The sequence below is a fragment of the Podarcis pityusensis genome (genome assembly GCF_964106645.2).
Source record: "Podarcis pityusensis genome assembly, chromosome: 2".
Classification (NCBI taxonomy): Eukaryota; Metazoa; Chordata; class Lepidosauria; order Squamata; family Lacertidae; genus Podarcis; species Podarcis pityusensis.
Genome location: NC_138029.1, coordinates 118,109,927 through 118,128,080, shown reverse-complemented (window position 1 = coordinate 118,128,080; position 18,154 = coordinate 118,109,927). Strand labels below are relative to the sequence as shown.

The 18,154-nt window shown below is 45.8% G+C and overlaps 1 protein-coding gene across 3 annotated transcripts in view; it reads right to left on the bottom strand.

The window, feature by feature from the left end:
* Window positions 1-18,154, bottom strand: part of LOC308469376 (uncharacterized protein) — a 53,777-nt gene that overhangs the window by 5,773 nt on the left and 29,850 nt on the right. The window contains exons 2-3 of one of the 3 annotated variants that reach the window (XM_080991721.1): window positions 13,802-13,849; window positions 9,580-9,758 (exon numbers count right to left, since the gene is read on the bottom strand). In XM_080991721.1, coding sequence (XP_080847847.1) covers window positions 9,580-9,700 — 121 coding nt within the window. In that variant the 5' untranslated portion in view covers window positions 9,701-9,758; window positions 13,802-13,849. Of the gene's footprint in view, window positions 1-9,579; window positions 9,909-13,801; window positions 13,850-18,154 lie in introns of those variants that run through there. The other 2 variants (XM_080991722.1, XM_080991720.1) reach the window with 2 other exon arrangements.

The window sequence follows — 18,154 nt, the reverse complement described above, 5'->3', positions numbered from 1 at the left end:
TAAATAAAAATATAGAGTCATAGAATTGTAGAGTCGGAGGGATCCCGAGGGTCATCTAGTCCAACCCCCTGCAATGCAGGAGTCTCAACTAAAGCATCCATGGCAGATGGCCAGCCTTTAAAAACAAACAAACAAACAAACAAAAACCCTCTTCCCAGCAGAACTAGAAGAAAATCCTCCTTGAGATTTCCCACCATTCCATGTTTATTTACAAGCCAGAAGGACAATAAAAACTTGTTTGTTTCAAGCTGCGTTTCTTAATAAGTGCCGTATTTTTAATATTAGCAATTAAGAGAATTGCAGCTTATATTTAATAAATAAATAAATGTATTTCTAAATACAACTAGCCTTAGTGTCTATTCTACCTTTTTCTGTGTTTATGGTTTGCCCCTTTGCCCTGGAATCAGTTCACACAAAGGGTGAGCTATAAATATTTTTAATAATAAACAAATCACTACTGAGGTGCCCTCACAATTGTGAAGACCAAATGTTGGGTGGTTTCTTTCATTTGAAGGATTTTTATCCAGACTCTCAACCGTTACCAAGACATTTGAAAGGGACTACAGGACTCAGACATAACCTGGTTGAGTTGGTATCAAGCAGGTTTCTTTATTAGACAGGAGCATATTAAGCAGCAAGCTCTGCAAGATCTCACACCACTTGAGCTGTTGTTTCTTATCTCTGAGGGCAAGTAGGGGGGCTTGGTGTCTTGTATTTATATTTTACTTCTTTGTGTTGACATGGGCTCTGCAGAGGGCCTGAAATGAATGTGGAAGTTAGATCGGAATATTTTGATTGAAGAAAAATTGCTGGAAACCTACATGGTTAAAGTTGCAATTTAAATCAGTATCATCTACTATGAGAGAACAAGCATTAAAAATAGCATAAAGATTATATAAGACCCCTATAAGATTGTTTCAAATGAAGATATTTGAGACTATGTTAGAGATGTAAGGAATCAGGTTCATTCCAATTTATGTGGTGGATAGTGGAAAAGTGTCCCAGTTTTGGACTCTGGTCTTTGCAGGAATTACTAAAATGACTGGACAGCAATTACTGAAACCTCCAGAATTAGCCCTGCAAAACCTTTTTGGAAACAACGGGTTGTCATTTCAAACCTCTAATTTGTTATCTTCTTGTAGCTAGTTGTTGGTCAATATTGGAAGGACCTCTGAGGCTGTCTGGGGCAAGCCACTGTCCACCTACCCTACAGCTGATGTCATACAGGTAAGGGTGGGTCTTGACCCAAACCTGCCTGGTGCAGCTCCCAAAGCACCTGAGGACCAGCTGGTGGAGCCTTTGAGGTGTTGTGCAGAGCAGAAACCCAGCACTATGCAGGATGGCTTTCCCCTCTTATCAGCTGATGCAAAGGGAGAAGGATGTTGCTCAATGCTGGGCTCGGGTGCATGAGAGCTTTCTGCAGGGAGAATCTATAGACACTGGTAGAATACCTAATATTTGATTTGCAGTGTCTCATTCACATGGTTGCCCTCGGATGTTGCAGTCAACAAGGGACTCCATGTGCCCATGTGAATATATGAGCACACAAGCAACTTTTTATTGTGTTAGTATTTGGAAGATATGGCCGGCTTCATTAGGCATTAATCTAACCAGGGTTTACTTTCTGCTACACTGTAGTCTATGTAGTCTATAGAGTCACATTTCCTGCTCTGACCTCACTCTTGCGCTACAGCTACTAGCTGCAGTTGGGCAAACATTTACCAGTATGTGCTTTCTGAAATTGGCTGGAGCATCTGGGGAAATTGACTGTTTGTAAAATTGACTGGGCCATTTTGGCCAAACAATTTAACATCCTTTGCATCCTGTGGGAGGTGCAGAGAGCGGCTGCATTTAGGATGAGAGCAAACAGCAGTTGGGGGTGGGCTAAAACATTTAACCTGTTCATTGTTTCAGGGCTGGAACACAAATAAGTTTCTGCAGCAAGGCTCCATCCTCTAATCTGCATAGTTATGGCACTGCTGGTGAAATAGGGATAATACCATGGCAGCAATAAGGCAGAAGTTGCAGCAAAGAATCAAAAGAACTCATGAATCACCCATTAAATATTCACATGAATTTATTATAATTCATATATCACTACCAATGGAAAAAAGGAAGCTGCCTTGTACTGAGTCAGACCAGGCATCCATTTAGCTCAGTATTGTCAACACTGACTGATTCAGACATATTCCCAACCCTACCTAGAGATGCCAGGGTGTCATGAACCATTTGGATACAGAGGAATGGTGGGAAGAACCAGCTGGGGACCCTCCAAGGAAAAAAAGCTCAGAGGGAGTAGTGATGGGACAACAATGCGTGGTCAGAGAGAGAAGACTGGGTAGGTGTTGGGAGCCAAAGGGGTAACAGTGCTTAGTGAGCTGGCGGAGTTTGTGGCAGAGGGAAGTCCAGAATCAGAAGCAGAAGTTGAAGCAAGAGAGGAGGGAGACCAAGAGGCAGAGATGAGTCAGGCTGGGGAAGAGTCAGGGGTGCCTCTGTTAGGATGTGTCTGTTATGTACTGAAGTTCTCACCCTGGACCAGCAGGGGGATACTGTAAATAGTTATGCAAATGAAGGATCGAAAGTGACGTTCAGTGATTGGATAGTTTTAGAAAGTTGTTACAGTAACGTGGTACTGGAGCTCTATATAAGCAGGCTGACTGAGCCCTTCAGTTCAGTTCTGTTCCAGCTTACAAATAAAGAGCTGCTTTGGAAGAATCGCTGTGTCGTCTGATATGTTCACCCACAACTTAACAGCGTCCAAGGGAACGGGGGCAATTGGCAGGCCCCCAGCTGGCTCCAGCCCACCGGCTGGCAGCCAGGCGAACTCCGGTCCTTGGAACAGCATGTAACTGCGACTCAAGCTTCAGAAACCCTCAGAAGCTGAGCACGCAAGCCAGCAGAGATAAGAACTCTTCGCAACAGAAGGGCAGATTAGAGGCTGTGTAAACATATTTACAGGCATTTTATTCAGCATCAGGACAAAGGAAAAACATGTCTGCTCCCCTTCGTGTCCAAGCAAACAGCTTAAGCAAAATCTATACACAAAACGGAAGTTCCCAGCAAGCTGTGCTGGAGTGTAAACAGGCATGTGACACACAACAGCCTGTTCCTCTTAGGGTGGAACAGAATATCTTAACAGTCTCACCCTCCTGCTGTGACCATCTCTCCTGCCCTGCCCCCCTTGTCTCCCAGAACCAGAAGAGGCATGAAAAGGTTGGTAACGTACAGACTCAGTCTCCAATTGCTTGGATAAAAACCCTGGAGAGGAGGGAACTTAGGCAGCTGTCGGGGACTGGGCAGAGGAGGAGTGGTGGATACCGCGTCCCCATCCTGACCCTTCCACGGAGGAGGAAGAGGAAGACAGTACAGATTTACAACAAGGGTTTGAGGAAGGTAGCAGCTCAGAGGCAGATGAGGGGGAAAGCGGGGAAATCATGGGATAGCTGGAACAACACCCAGCTGACATGTTGTCATTAGAAAGCATTCCAGACTCTTCATCTCCCAGAACCCGGCGAGCCATAAAAGTAGGAGAGCAAAGAGCTCAAAGGCAGAGGGTACTTAGTGGCACCCGTAGAGGAAAAATGAGAATGACAAATGAGAACGTGGGAGAGACTGGGGGGGGGCAGATTTGCTCAGGACAACACCATTATCACAGAGGCTGGGTTCTATAGCCTCTCTCTGTAAGGATTGAAATAAAAAAGGACGTTAAGAAACTTTTCCTTGTCTTTATACTTTCCTGGGCAACAGGCCAGGAGCCGCTGACAGCATCCTTACAGCAGCTGTGGGGAGGTGGGGACCTTCAATCTCAGCAAGTACTTCATGGAGGCTAGACCAACCAGAGATGAATTAATGTGCCCATTGGGCCTGACACTCCTGTGCAGATCATGTTTTTGCTAATAAAGAGTTAACTCCAACTTGCACAGTGTGATTTACTGCTGGCTCACTTCTGACACAGGGACTGAACCTGGAACCTTCTGTGTGCAAAAGAGATGCTCTGCCACTGAGCTGTGCCCCTTCTATGCAAAGCACTTTGCAGAGCAATGTAAGCAGGGTATATGCATATGTGTCATGGGCAGGGCAGGGGGGAGGAGGAAAGATCTGTGCCCCAAGGAGCTTACAAACTAAACATTGAGAATGTAGGACAGAAGAGAAGAAAGGGGATCAGGAAAGCAGGAAAAGAGTAGCAAGGGATACATGAAGGAAAGTTGCTGCACTTTCATTTCAGTGGCAAATGAAAAACACACAGTAGTATCACAACAAAGGGAGAATAATTTCTCTCCATCTACTTTCTTCACATCATGCACAAGTTTATAAACCTTTACCATATTCCCCACTTACTGGACTCCCCCCACCCACCGCGTCCTAAACTGCCACCTTGCCAAAGGCTATGGGGGAAAAGCAGTGTATAAATGTAAGAAGATGAATAAATAAAGAAGAATGAAAAGGCCTCAATAAAAGGCAATTTCCTATGCTCAAAGTTCATTTCACTGACTTTACACATTAGCCTAGGTCCAGGCCACAGCAATTTCCATCAATACATTAGAATACTTTTCGAGTTTACTTAATACACAATATGGATAACACTTTTTAAAAAAAATAAAGGATCCAAGTGCATCCAAAAGGATGAATACTGTTCAAAGAGCCAAACAAAAAACCTTAAAATAATTAAAATATCTTCATGCACCACAGAATTAAAGGCTTGCCCCGGCCTACCTTTGTCTATCTGACCAATTTATTAAGAGCATAAGAAGTGTCATCCGAGTAAATGCCCTTCTGGTCCAGTCCTTTGACCAGAGTGCGATGTTGCCATACAGGTTGAACATTCCCAACCTGATCCCCCTCAGGCCCACTTTCAAGGCCTGCTGTGAATGGGATTTCCGACACCTTAATGGATTCTCAACTGTTTAGTAGGCTCAAAGCCCACCTTATGTATTTTTTAATTGTGTCCCTTCCATGTGGATTCTTTGATGTTTAATAAGGGTCGATCTGAGGCTGAATTCTTTCCCACAACCTGGGCATTTACCGTATACGGTTTCTCTCCTGAGTGATTTCTCTGGTGTCTCACAAGGTGGTGGTTGTAAATAAAGCCTTTCCCACACAGTGAACACCGGTATGGTTTCTCTCCAGTGTGGATTCTCTCATGTCCCTTAAGTTGCGAAGGTCTGTTGAAGCTTTTCCCACAGTCTAAACATTTATATGGTTCCTCCCCTTTGTGGGTTCTCTCGTGATTATGAAGACTTGACGTCTGGTTGAAGCTCTTCCCACACTCAGAGCATTTATATGGCTTCTCACCGGTGTGGATTCTCAAGTGGACAACAAGATTCGATTTCAGGCAGAAGCTTTTCCCACAGTCTGAGCATTTAAAGGGCTTCTCTCCAGTGTGGATTCTCTGGTGTCTGCTGAGGCTCGCTTTCTCACCAAAACCTTTCCCACAATCAGAGCATTTATATGGTTTCTCTTCCACATGCATCCCTTCATCTGCAAGGTGGGTTTGGTGGTGCTTAATAAAGTAAGATATTTGCCTGAAGCTTTTCCCACAGTTTGGGCATTTATATGGCTTCTCTCCAGTGTGGGTTCTCTCGTGTTCTTTAAGGTTCCCAGCCTGGCTGAACCTTTTCCTGCAATCTGAGCATTTATAAGGTTTCTCTCCTGTGTGGGTCCTCTGATGGGCAATGAGATTGGAGCTTGTGCTGAAGGATCTCTCACAGCCCAAGCATTTGTACGGCTTCTCTCCTGTATGGAACCTGTGGTGGGTTGTGAGCTCAGATATTTTTCTGAAGCTCCTCCCACAGTCTAAGCAGGCATATGGTCTTTCTCCTGTGTGAGTCTTCTTGTGCTCTTTCAGGGACCCTAAACGGCTGAAGCATTTCCCGCAATCAGGGCATTTGTAGGGTTTCTCCCCAGTGTGGATTCTCACATGCAAAACAAGACTGCCTTTGTGGCTGAAGCTTTTCCCACAATCGGAGCATACATACGGCTTTTCTCCTGTGTGGATCCTCGCGTGAGCAATAAGGTTTCCTTTCTGATCAAAACTCTTGCCGCAATCCAAGCACTTGTATGGTTTCTCTCCCGTGTGGATTCTGTGATGTCTAACAAGTTTGAAGTGTGCGTTGAAGGATTTCCCACAGTATAAGCACTGGTATATCTTCTCTTCTTGGGTTCTGCCTGAGCTGTTCCCCAATTCAGTCAGTGTCTCTTGACCCTGACCTTCACAGCTTCCCTCGTGGTCTCCGATCTCATTTTGCCAAGATTTACCTCTGCTCTTCTCCAAACAGTTTTCCTGTTGCCTCCACGGTCCTTGGGGACTTTCAACAGCTTCTGGAGTTTCGGAAACATTCTCTTCAGGGATTTTCTCGGCTGCACAGAGTTCCCCTTGTTCAGAGGCTTGCTGTGGATGATCTATACTCTCAGTTGTGCTCCCCTCACCTGACGGGAGAAGAAAGAGACTACAAAGTGAACACACTTTGTATACAGTCTAGCTACTGGTCTAGGTTAGATTACTCCAGTGTGTTCTATGTGGGGCTGCTTTTAAAGACAGTTTGTGAGTTATTTGTGGTCGCAGCCAGTATGCTAGTTGGTGATCAGCAGAAGGAATGGAATGTGACCTGGTAATATCCAGACAAGTACTGCAAAGACTGAAGAATGGAAGATAGTAATGAACTCTCCCAGCACACTGGGTCTGAAACAAAAATGCATATGAAGGACTACACACGTGAAATGGATTTTATAATTATACGATGTAACAGAGGTGCTGTTTTTTAAGGGGGGGTGGAGTCATCAGCTACAAGAATGAACTAACAACGTGAAGTGAAGGATCAATTGGACACTAAATAAAAGATGATGCGGATACAGGAGGAAATGATTGACATATGTTTGCAAAGGAGCGGGAAACCTGATATTTTAAGAAATTGTATTAAATTAAAGAAATTTGATTTGTAATACTCTGGAAAACGAATAAAAAATAAAAAATAATTTGAAAAATAAAGACAGTTTGGAAACTACAGCTAGTGCAGCCAGATTAATGACAGGGACCTGAAGGACTGAACGTATTGCACAGATTCTGGCCCGACTAGCTTTCCAATAGTTTCTGGGTTCAATTCAAAGTGCTGGTTTTGAACTATAAAGCCATAAACCCCTCCCAATATGAACCAGCCTGTATCAGAGACCCTTCTCTGTGAGCTCTAGCCATGGAGCTACCAATTGCCACCATGAGACCATCAGAAGGCTGGGAAGCAGCAGGTCTGAAGAGCCTGTGTGGTGTTGGTGTTAGTGGTTATAGTGTTAGACTAGGACCCTGGAGACCAGGGTTTAAATCCTTACTTGGCCATGAAGCTCACTGGGTGACCCTGGCTCAGACTCTGCCTCTCTCAGCCTAAGCTCTGCCTCACGGGGTTGTCATGGGGATTAACTGAAGAAAGGGAGAACCACCTTAAGCTTGGAGGGAAAGGTGGGATATGCAATAAATAAATAATGCCTGGTTCATGTCCGTTAAGAACCCGCTCTGAACAGCATATTTTCTTTCCACGCTATTATAATTGCTATTTGCAATGGGTTTCAATGCTGTTAGGTTTCTGGCTGAAAAGCTGGATAAAAGTGCGATTAAATATAGGTAAGGAAGTTGTTTCCCTAGCTATGCAGCTGTTTTGCCACTAGGGGGCACATTGATTTAAAACAGACAAACCCTGAAGAATTGAAGGGATTTCCTGAGAAAGGGAGTTGTTCTTTCAAGACCAGCTACAGGCTTATGTTTCAACAGATGCCAGGCAGGGACTTAGCCTGTGCACCACCCCGCAGCTCTAGCTCAGAGAGGAGAAACGCACCAGCCAGATTATCCTCTGTACACCAATAGGCCAGAGATGTTCAGGTGGTTCCTGGTGGTTCCTATAAAAGCTCCGAAATCAGCACTCAGACAAAGCAAGAAGACTCTGCTAGCTACGGACTTAAAGCTGTGTATACACCATGCATTTAATGCACATTACTTACCCCTGGGAGCTGTAGTTTGTTATGGGTGCTGGGAATTGTAGCCCTGAGAGGGGTAGACTAAGGTTCCCAGGATTCTTTGGTGGGAGCCTATATGCTTTAAATGTATATGCAGCCCAACTTTCGCACTCTTTGTTGCCTAGTTCATTGGTTCATGAGTGTCCTAACTCAGCTACTGCTGATTTATCTGCTGCTGCTACAATTAGTAATGATTATTCAGTGATTTGTTCTACAGTGGTACCTCTGGTTACGTACTTAATTTGTTCCAGAGGTCCGCTCTTAACCTGAAACCATTCTTAACCTGAGGTACCACTTTAGCTAATGGGGCCTCCTGCTGCCACTGCGCCACCAGAGCACTATTTCTGTTCTCATCCTGAGGAAAAGTTCTTAACCCGAGGTACTACTTCCGGGTTAGCGGAGTCTGTAACCTGAAGTGTTTGTAACCCAAAGCGTTTGTAATCCGAGGTACCACTGTAGTGTATGTTTTTTTAATGGACTTGCTTTTTATGGATTTTATGAGCTCTTATTCACTTGCTTTTCCTGTTAGCAGGGGCGTAGAAAGGGGGGTGCGATAGGTGCGGTCCGCCCCAGGTGTCCCCACTGAGGGGGGTGACAAAATAGTGGGTGGCACTCACCACAGGGCCTGCAGCATGCCCAAGCCACGTGTCTCTCCTGGGAGTGACAGGGTGGCTTGGGGCCCTGCGCTGCCTGAAATGGCAGCATGCGGCTTGTGTCTGCCAGGTGGACTCCATGGGCAGCTCAGCGCAGTGCCCCCCCCCCCACTGCACAGATCGCCGCGGCACCCCCGTGGGCAGATTGACCCGCCACTCCAGGTGCCAGAGCAGCTAGTTACACCCCTGCCTGTTAGCCGCCTTGTGCAAAGGGTGCCATATCAATCATGTAAATAAATGAGAGAAGTGGAGCCACATCTGACACCAGGATGCGCTAGCCAAGTTTAAAGACTTACAGGACATTTGGCTCCATGGCTGCTCACAAGTCAGAGAAAAACAAGATTACAGCATAGTAACTAAGGGACTATGTTTGTAATTCAGGGAACCCCGGTTCAGACTTTGCCTCTGTCACAAATCCATGCCCCAGATCTGTAAAATGGGGATAACCACACTGATTTATTTATTACATTTCCTCCAACGAGCGCAAGGTGACAAACATAGTTCTCCTCCTCACCCATTTTATCCCTCACAACCCTGTGAGGCAGGTGAGGCTGAGCGTAAGTGACTGGCCCAGCTTTACGGCTGAGTAGGGATTTGAACCTTCGTTCTCCAACACTCTAACCCAGGGCTTCCCAGACTTGGGTCTCTAGCTGTTTTTGAACTACAACTCCCATCACCCTTAGCCAGCTGGACCAGTGGACAGGGATGATGGGAATTGTAGTCCAAAACGAGCTGTAGACCCAAGTTTGAGAAACCCTGCCCTATATGATCGCTTAATCCTTGGACAGTGCCTGGAAACCTTTAGGTGAAATAAATGTCACAAGAACTGCAACTATTAAGAAGATGCAATAAATACTTCCTGAAGGGCCAAAGGTTTGAAAACCATCGGTTCCCTAAATTTAAGTGGCAACTGTGGGATTTCTCTTACCTTGCTCCTCTTCCATTTGGCCAAAGTTCAAGAGCTTGCCCTCGTTTTTAAGCGCTGCAGGGTCAAAGAGACCATCCTCTTCTCCAGCGTGGGTTTTCCGTGTATGTTCCTGTAGACTCATCCCTGAGGTCTGCCCGTTCCCACAGGTTGTAGGCCTCAAGGAAACTTTGCCCTGGACCCTTTGGGGAAAGCACACAAGCTCACAATCTCCTTCATCAGGGTGGGGGAAAGGAGCAGGGCAGGGACGTCTCCTCTATGATCTTATACGCAGTGCTGTCACCAGGTGAGTGGCAAGACAGAAGACGGCATTACTAATGAGATTATATGGCACTATCCGGCCTCGGTCCAGTATACCTGAAGGAGCGTCTCCACCTCCATCGTTCTACCCGGACACTGAGGTCCAGCACCGAGGGCCTTCTGGCGGTTCCCTCACTGCGAGAAGCCAAGTTACAGGGAACCAGGCAGAGGGCCTTCTCGGTAGTGGCGCCCTCCCTGTGGAACGCCCTCCCACCAGATGTCAAAGAGAACAACAACTACCAGACTTTTAGAAGACATCTGAAGGCAGCCCTGTTTAGGGAAGCTTTTAATGTTTGATGTATCATAGTATTTTAATATTCTTTTGGAAGCCGCCCAGAGTGGCTGGGGAAACCCAGCCAGATGGGCGGGGTATAAATAATAAATTATTATTATTTATTATTATTATTATCAATGTCTACCAGGGCCAGGTGATACAGTTGTACCTTGGTACGCAAATGATTTGGCTCCCAAACACTGCAAACCTGGAATCAATCAAAAGCCATGCTTTGGTTTTCGAACATTTTCAGAAGTCAACCAGACTTCCGGAATGGATTCTGTTCGAGAACCAAGGTACGACTGTATAATGATATATTGTCTAAAACCAGTTTGAAGCCCTTATTGTGGTTTTGGTTTCATAATTTTTGACCTGGCAATATATTGTGAATCACGATGTGTGTGCTCGTGTGCTATGCAAAGATCACAACATGGGGAAACCGTGAAGCCGGCCAATGCCTCTACATATCTCCATCCTTATTTCAGACATTGCAATATCACAATGTTTAGCCAGTGAAGATCATGGCCACTGGTTCCATCACCTCCTGGCAAATAGAAGGGGAAGAAATGGAGGCAGTGAGAGATTTTACTTTCTTGGGCTCCATGATCACTGCAGATGGTGACAGCAGTCACGAAATTAAAAGACGCCTGCTTCTTGGGAGGAAAGCAATGACAAACCTAGACAGCATCTTAAAAAGCAGAGACATCACCTTGCCAACAAAGGTCCGTATAGTTAAAGCTATGGTTTTCCCAGTAGTGATGTATGGAAGTGAGAGCTGGACCATAAAGAAGGCTGATCGGACACGACTAAATGACTAAACAACAACATATCACAATATTGAAAGCCAGTTATCACCCAGCACTAATACCTGCTAGCCAGGATAGCTCTTCTCTGCCTCCACCGTTGAGGGCTGCAAATGCTTCTGAATACTGTTAGAAGTGGGTCTTGAGACCCTCAAATTAATATCTGAACAAAATTGGTGAAGCAGCGAAGATTTATTGATTACAAAACGTTCTTGCAAGGGCGGGGGTCCAAAGTAGGCACACCTGGTTTTGGCAAATCATTAGCTTATATTCCCTATACCCAAAGCGCAGGTTCCCTCCCTTGTCTCCCCACTGGCTGGGTACTACAAGTTTTACAGCCTATCACGACTGCCTAATGACCCTACCAATGACTATGTTTAAATCTCCCATTACCATTGATCTCGACGCCCACCCCCCATATTTAACCTGATTCCTATGCATTTACCTATTGATGCAAGCGACAGAGCCACATCCTGACCACTAGTTGTCCCAGTTACAGGTGTGAGCGATTTCTATACTGTACCTGCTGAAGCCTACGAATAAACCATATTCCAGCCACAAGCTGCCTTATTTACAAGCATCCTAACCAGCGGCAGAGCTAGCCTCTTGGACACCCAGAGCGGCGCACATGCTGTGCACCTGGGGGTGGGGCGATCCAGCCGGGGGGCCGAATGGCGTGGCGGCGATCTGCCCGGGGGGATTTTGTTACAGTCAAAACATATACCGTCATGTGAAAGACAACAATCCCCTGACTGCAATCATGGAGCAGGAATTCTAACAGTCTCCCCATTGGCTGGGTACTGTTGGTTTCTGCTTCCTCACTGAGCAGCGAATGCATGTCACAAGACATTGTTTTGCATTCCACAGTCAGAGTTACTCTTGGGTTCCCACGGGAATGGGAGACTGGATGTGACGTACACTGGTTTCCTGTTTTTCAGTGTTCTCTCGATTTCTTTGTTAGAGACGGGAGTTGCTTCTCTGCTCTCACAGAGGCAGGATGTATGTTTGTATGCTCTCAGCATAACCTGTAAATAAACTTCATCATGTAGCACATTACCTGCTTATCCTTTTGCTGCGTGACTACGCTCTGCTTGGGCTCAAGATAAGACGAGCCTGTATCAACTCCAGATGGGCAGGAGCTGATCAAAATCTCACAGGTACTACAAGGTTTACAGTCTATCCCCAGTTACAGATAGGTAGCCATGTTGGTCTGCCATAGTCAAAATAAAAAAATCCTTCCAGTAGCACCTTTAAGACCAACTAAGTTAGTTCTAGAACTAACTTAGTTGGTCTTAAAGGTGCTACTGGAAGGATTTTTTTATTTTGACTACAGTCTATCCCGACTGCCTAATTACCCTACTAACATTCCCACCCATGTTTAAATCTCCCACAACAGTGGTACCTCAGGTTACAGATGCTTCAGGTTACAGACTCCGCTAACCCAGACATAGTACCTCGGGTTAAGAACTTTGCTTCAGGATGAGAACAAACATCGCACGGCACAGTGCAGTGGCAGCGGCAGGCCCCATTAGCTAAAGTGGTACCTCAGGTTAAGAACAGTTTCAGTTTAAGAACAGGCCTCCAGAACGAATTAAGTTCTTAACCCGAGGTACCACTGTACTCTTGATCTCGACACCCACCCCCCATATTTACCTGATTCCTATGCGTTTACCCATTGACACAAGCGACGGAGCCACATCCTGACCACTAGTTGTCCCAGTTACAGGTGTGAGCGAGTTCTATACCTGCTGAAGCCTACAAATAAACCATATTCCAGCCACAAGCTGCCTTATTTACAAGCATCCTAACCAGCGCGGAGCTAGCCGTTCGGGCACCCAGAGCGGCACACGTGCCGTGCACCCAGGGGTGGGGCGATCTGCCTGGGGGGCCAATTGGCCGATTGGCGCAGCGGTGATCCGCCCAGGGGGGATTTTGTCACCCCCCCCGGATGACACCCGGGGTGGACCACCACCACCGCCCCCTCTTCCTACGCCCCTAATCCTAACCATAAGCTGTTCTAACGATGAGTGTGAGCAAGTCTGGGCTATCTGTAGTTGCAGCATTGTGGCTTCTGTGAAAAAGCAACATTATCATTTCTCACAAATTCCAGTTGCTGGAAGCCACAGGACGGAAGCATAGGCTTGTTCTCGGCTCCTACTTGCCAGTTTCCCCACAAATGCATCAGGTCACCCGGTGTGAGAACAGGATGCAGGACCAGATAGGCCACTGGCCTCATCCAGCAAGCTCTTCTTATTTTCTTAATGGGACACGGAAGGAAAAAGTGACCCTCTGGCTATTCTTATACTCCAAATGCCTACCAGCCATGCCTGACACCGTCTCCTGTGCTGGCTAGGGATGAAAGGAGCCCAAGAAAAACTCTGGACAGCCGCAGGTTTCCCACAACCGCCTTAAAAGACTTGCCCTCCTGCCGCTGCTTGCAATTCAGATTGTAAACACAGCTTGGCCAGCTTCTGGACCAGTCTGCCTAGCTGCCCCTTTAACAGCAATCACTTGCATTATACAGGACAAGGCAATCACGTTTAATCTTCAAACGCCAAACAGTAACAGGGACAGGTGGTTATAAAATTTAATAATGGTTTTATATAAATATATCCACAGGGACAGGTGGTTGGTTCTTGCTAGCTGGCAACGCGGAGGAGGAATGATAAAAGACACTGGTGCCTTGCGCTTAAGTAATTTTTGCTTTTTGGGGGGTGGGGGGAGAGAAAGACCTTGAGTTACACTCCCCCCCTCACATTTTCTACCGTGGGCTCCCTTCCAGTCAGCAACTTCCAGCATTCCTGGGGACTCCATTTTCCCATTGTTCAAAGACTCCTTGGCAACTCACCTATTTTTTCTCCCTGCAGGAATGCAAGAGCCAGCTCTCCTCCCGTCTCTCTAACAGAGAGAGAGAGACACAGAGAGTAAGAAAGATCAGGAAGAGACAGGAACGACACTCTTTCCTTCCCCCCCTTTCTCACATTCTTTTGTCTCTCTAGGAGAAAGTACTTTATCTATTTAACTCTTAGGTATTTGGACTGATTTTGTTTCTAACGAAAGGCACAATTGCGCATGCTCTCCAGCTTTTAATATATGAAAGTTAAATTTAAATAAGACCATCCTATAGAAGCATACCTTCCAACATTTTTCCGATGAAAAGTTTATTTTTATTATTGCTTTTTTTCTTTAAAAAAAATGTTTAGGGGTACAGTGGTACCTCGGGTTAAGAACTTAATTCGTTCTGGAGGGCCGTTCTTAACCTGAAACTGTTCTTAACCTGAAGCACCACTTTAGCTAATGGGGCCTCCCACTGCCGCCGTGCAATTTCTGTTCTCATCCTGAAGCAAAGTTCTTAACCCGAGGTACTATTTCTGGGTTAGCAGTCTGTAACCTGAAGCATCTGTAACCTGAAGCGTCTGTAACCCGAGGTACCACTGTACTAACATTTTGACTCAAGAAAATCACCATTTCAAATGAGGGGAAATAAATACAGTAAAAGAACAAAAGTACAAAGATTCCCAAAATGTTTAGGGGTATGTGTACCCCTGCGTCCCCCTAGAAAAAAGCACTGATGATGATGATGATTAACACCGTGCCCATCTGAATGGGTTGCCGCAGCCACTTCTGGGCAGCTTCCAACCTATAAAAACATAATAAATCATTAAGCATTAAACAGATTCCCCATACAAGGCTGCCTTCAGATGTCTTTTAAAGGGTGGATATTTACTGTATTTTTCCATCTATAAAACACCCCCATGTATAAGATGCCCCCTATTTTGGGGGACTCCGGTTTAAGAAAATGGGGGGAGATTGTATCTGTGTATAAGATGATCCATAATTTTGAACATAATTTTTAAATAAAAAACATAGCCTTATACATGGAAAAGTACAGTACTTATCTCCTTGACTTGGGAGTGACATAACACCATACCCTTTTAACATTTCTCCAATGAAAATAGGGACATCCTAGGGAAAAGTGGGACATTCTGCGATCAAATCAGAAACCAGGATGGCTTCTGTAAATCCAGGACTGTCCCTGGAAAATAGGGGCACTTGGAGGGTCTGTAGAACTAGGGCCACCCTTACAATATCCCCTCTTTCTCCATGAGCATTACTATTTGACACCCCCTCTCTTTAGACTGTAGCAGGAAACACCCCCCCCATCATTCAGTTTGTACAAACTTCACACACACTCACACTCACACACTACATACGCTACACTTCTGTTATAAATTCATAGAAAATCAACCATACATCTGATTTGCACTGTTCCACTTTTATTTTACTCCATGAAGGAAGGACTACAAAATGGGGAAGGTTTGATACAGGCCAGCCATAATCCCTTGAACATCCCAGCACATCCACAGGAGCCCTGCCCAGTTGCTATGCCAACCCTGATGGTCCTGTTGGGATATCTGATTCCAAGGTCCGGATCCAGTCACCTCGTACCCTCGCCGGGAGTGTGAAGGAGTTAAGCAACACCAGGGTGAGGTTTCACAGAGAAAAAAGGTTTATTGCAAAGTCTGCGCAGAGGCAGCCAGCGGAATAACTTCCAAAAACTGGCAGCCCCTCTATCGTGTCTTACAAGCATTCTTATACCCAGCTGCAAGCTTGTGTCCTCAATTGCTCCCCAATCAGCAGGCAGAGATACAATTCATTACCTTATTAGGTTAGCTAAGCCCCCTTCCCCCCACCTTCTATATGTTGCTTGCATTCTATATGTGTGCATACCTAGCATAACTGAAGCAGGAAACCAGGCAGGAAACCACTGCTGGCCTACATAGCTGAAGCAACTGTGCAGTCATAACTGGAGCAACTGTTAACTTGCATAACTGGAATAGCTGTTAGCTGGGGCCCTAGTGCATGGAGAGGTTAACCCTTCCCTCTCCCTTCAATCCCAGACAGAAGACAATCAAGATCACAAAGAACTTGCATATGGGAGTGGATTCTGCATGGACTGGAACAAAGGACAATGATCAGATCTTCCCTCATGGGGCAGGAAACTGCGACTACCTTTTGTCTTCAGAAAATGACTCATGGGGAGGAGTAGAGGGGAACCAGCCAGGTGACAGGACACTCAGGTTACCACCACAACTCCTCCCTCAACCCCTCCTTTCTGTAATGTATGCATGATGTTTCTGGGGGTGGGCTTGATCTACAGGGTGGGAATTTCAAAAGTTTTTATAAGGTCTTGCACACCATTTTCTGTGTCTTTTCTTCTCTCCTGCAAGTGAGGGGAACACCCTGTTGCAACAGTTCAATAAAGGCCAAGCCTACAGGCTGCTGATTTGCTCCAATTTACTCTGGTTGGTGTCTTTACTTTTTGTCCAAGGGAGCCCTCAGATTTTTCCGGTAACAAGACTACATCTGCACTACACATTTACACATCTTATTTATTAATTGCATTTATATCCCACCTTTTTTCTTCAAGGAAGAACCCCCGCCTCCACAACAACCCTGCGAAGTAGGTTAGGCCAAGAGGCAGTGACTGGCCCAACTCATGGTTGAGTGAGAATTTGAACCCTGATCTCCCAGGTCTGACCCCAACACTACACTCCAGCCACCACACATTTAAACCAACAATGATGGCTTCCCTAGAGAATCCTGGGAGCAGTAGTTTGTTGAGTGTGCAGATGTAAGAAATCTCCACTTGAGGTCTGGTGCACAGCCAAGTCTCTTTATCACCCACCGGCCGCAGCGAGTGACACCTGAGAATTCTCTAACAAGCAATTGCTCGAGCCAGAAAGGTTGTACGGGAATCTTAGGTTCCCTCACCCCCTCCAACATTCCTGATGAAAATAGGGATATTTCTCTCCCCCCTGCAACTGACCCTACTCAACCCCCCAAATTTATCTAATCTTATTCTTTGGTAGATTTACAAAAAGGAAAACACACACCAAGAAATAGTTTTTTGAAAAGGGCAAGATTAGATGCGGGTGCACATAGCATTTTGGTTAAAAATCAAGACTCCTTGCATTCCACTCTGCTCCCCCTTTCTTCCTGCCCTCGGTGTCGCTGCCCTATGCCTGCACCTCGGAGCCCTTTTTATAGGGTTTACACACAAAGAAATCATATAAATTCTAGTCAGAAGCTCCTAAGCATCTGCAGAGTGTAGCTGGCAGAAACTCATTGGATACAACTCTTTGTGATGCCCGGCCTGACCTTGATGTGTCAGGGCCCCTTGCTTCTTATTCAAGTTCTGAAGCCTACATAGATTAAAAAACTGAAAACCAACATACCAAAGGGGAGTGGTAGCCTGATTTATGCTTACATAGACAAGGGGCGAGCTGCTATTGACTCAGCTGGACTTCTAAAGGCTTACTCTCAAATACGCCCTTATCTCCCATGCCTCCAGCGACTATGGCAACTATGGCGTTGTGGCACTCATCTTGCTTTCAGGCCGAGGGAGCCGGCGTTTGTCCACAGACAGCTTTCTGGGTCATGTGGCCAGCATGACTAAACGGCTTCTGGCACAACAGAACACCGTGATGGAAACCAGAGCGCACACAAACGCCATTTACATATGGCTTCGTAAGATCATTAAACCCACTCCTTCATTATGCTAGTCATAAAGCATCATTTCAGGGACAGGAACCAGAGCAACAAAGTTCAAGGTATGCTGCATTTTGGGCTAAAAGTGTGAACGCAGGAAGATTAATTCCCTGGTTCACGGAGCTGCGTTTCAAAGAAAACAAAAGCTCCGGAGGAAGAGGCCTGCAGCTTGGAAGCTCAGCCTGCATTCCACAGATTTTTGTGGTAGATAAGAAGTCCTATTGAAATGCATTGTTGCTAGGTAACGGAGAGTTACTGGCAGAGGGGCTGGACTGTGAGCCTGGGAAAGCGAAACAAAGCCACAGAATGTTTTGGCTACAAAGTTTACGTGCTCTTGGAAGGGACTTTTCAATAGCAGCCTGAGTTTAGCTGCCAGGTGCAAAGAGCGTAAACAATTTGCAGTTTGCTGCGTGAGAAAGAAAAAAAACGACTGTTGGATTTTACAGTTTGTTTGAGAGTGTGGGCTGGAAAGCTGAAGAGGCTTGGCTTCAAGATGGATGCCAAGAAAGGAGCTTTGCCTTGCCCACCTCCCTTGACCAATGACAATTATTCATCTTGGTCTGTAAAGATGAAGGCCCTGCTGCAGAATCAGAGGCTTTTTGACGTAATTGAAAACCCCATCCCTGCAGCACCAACCAGAGGTTGGGAG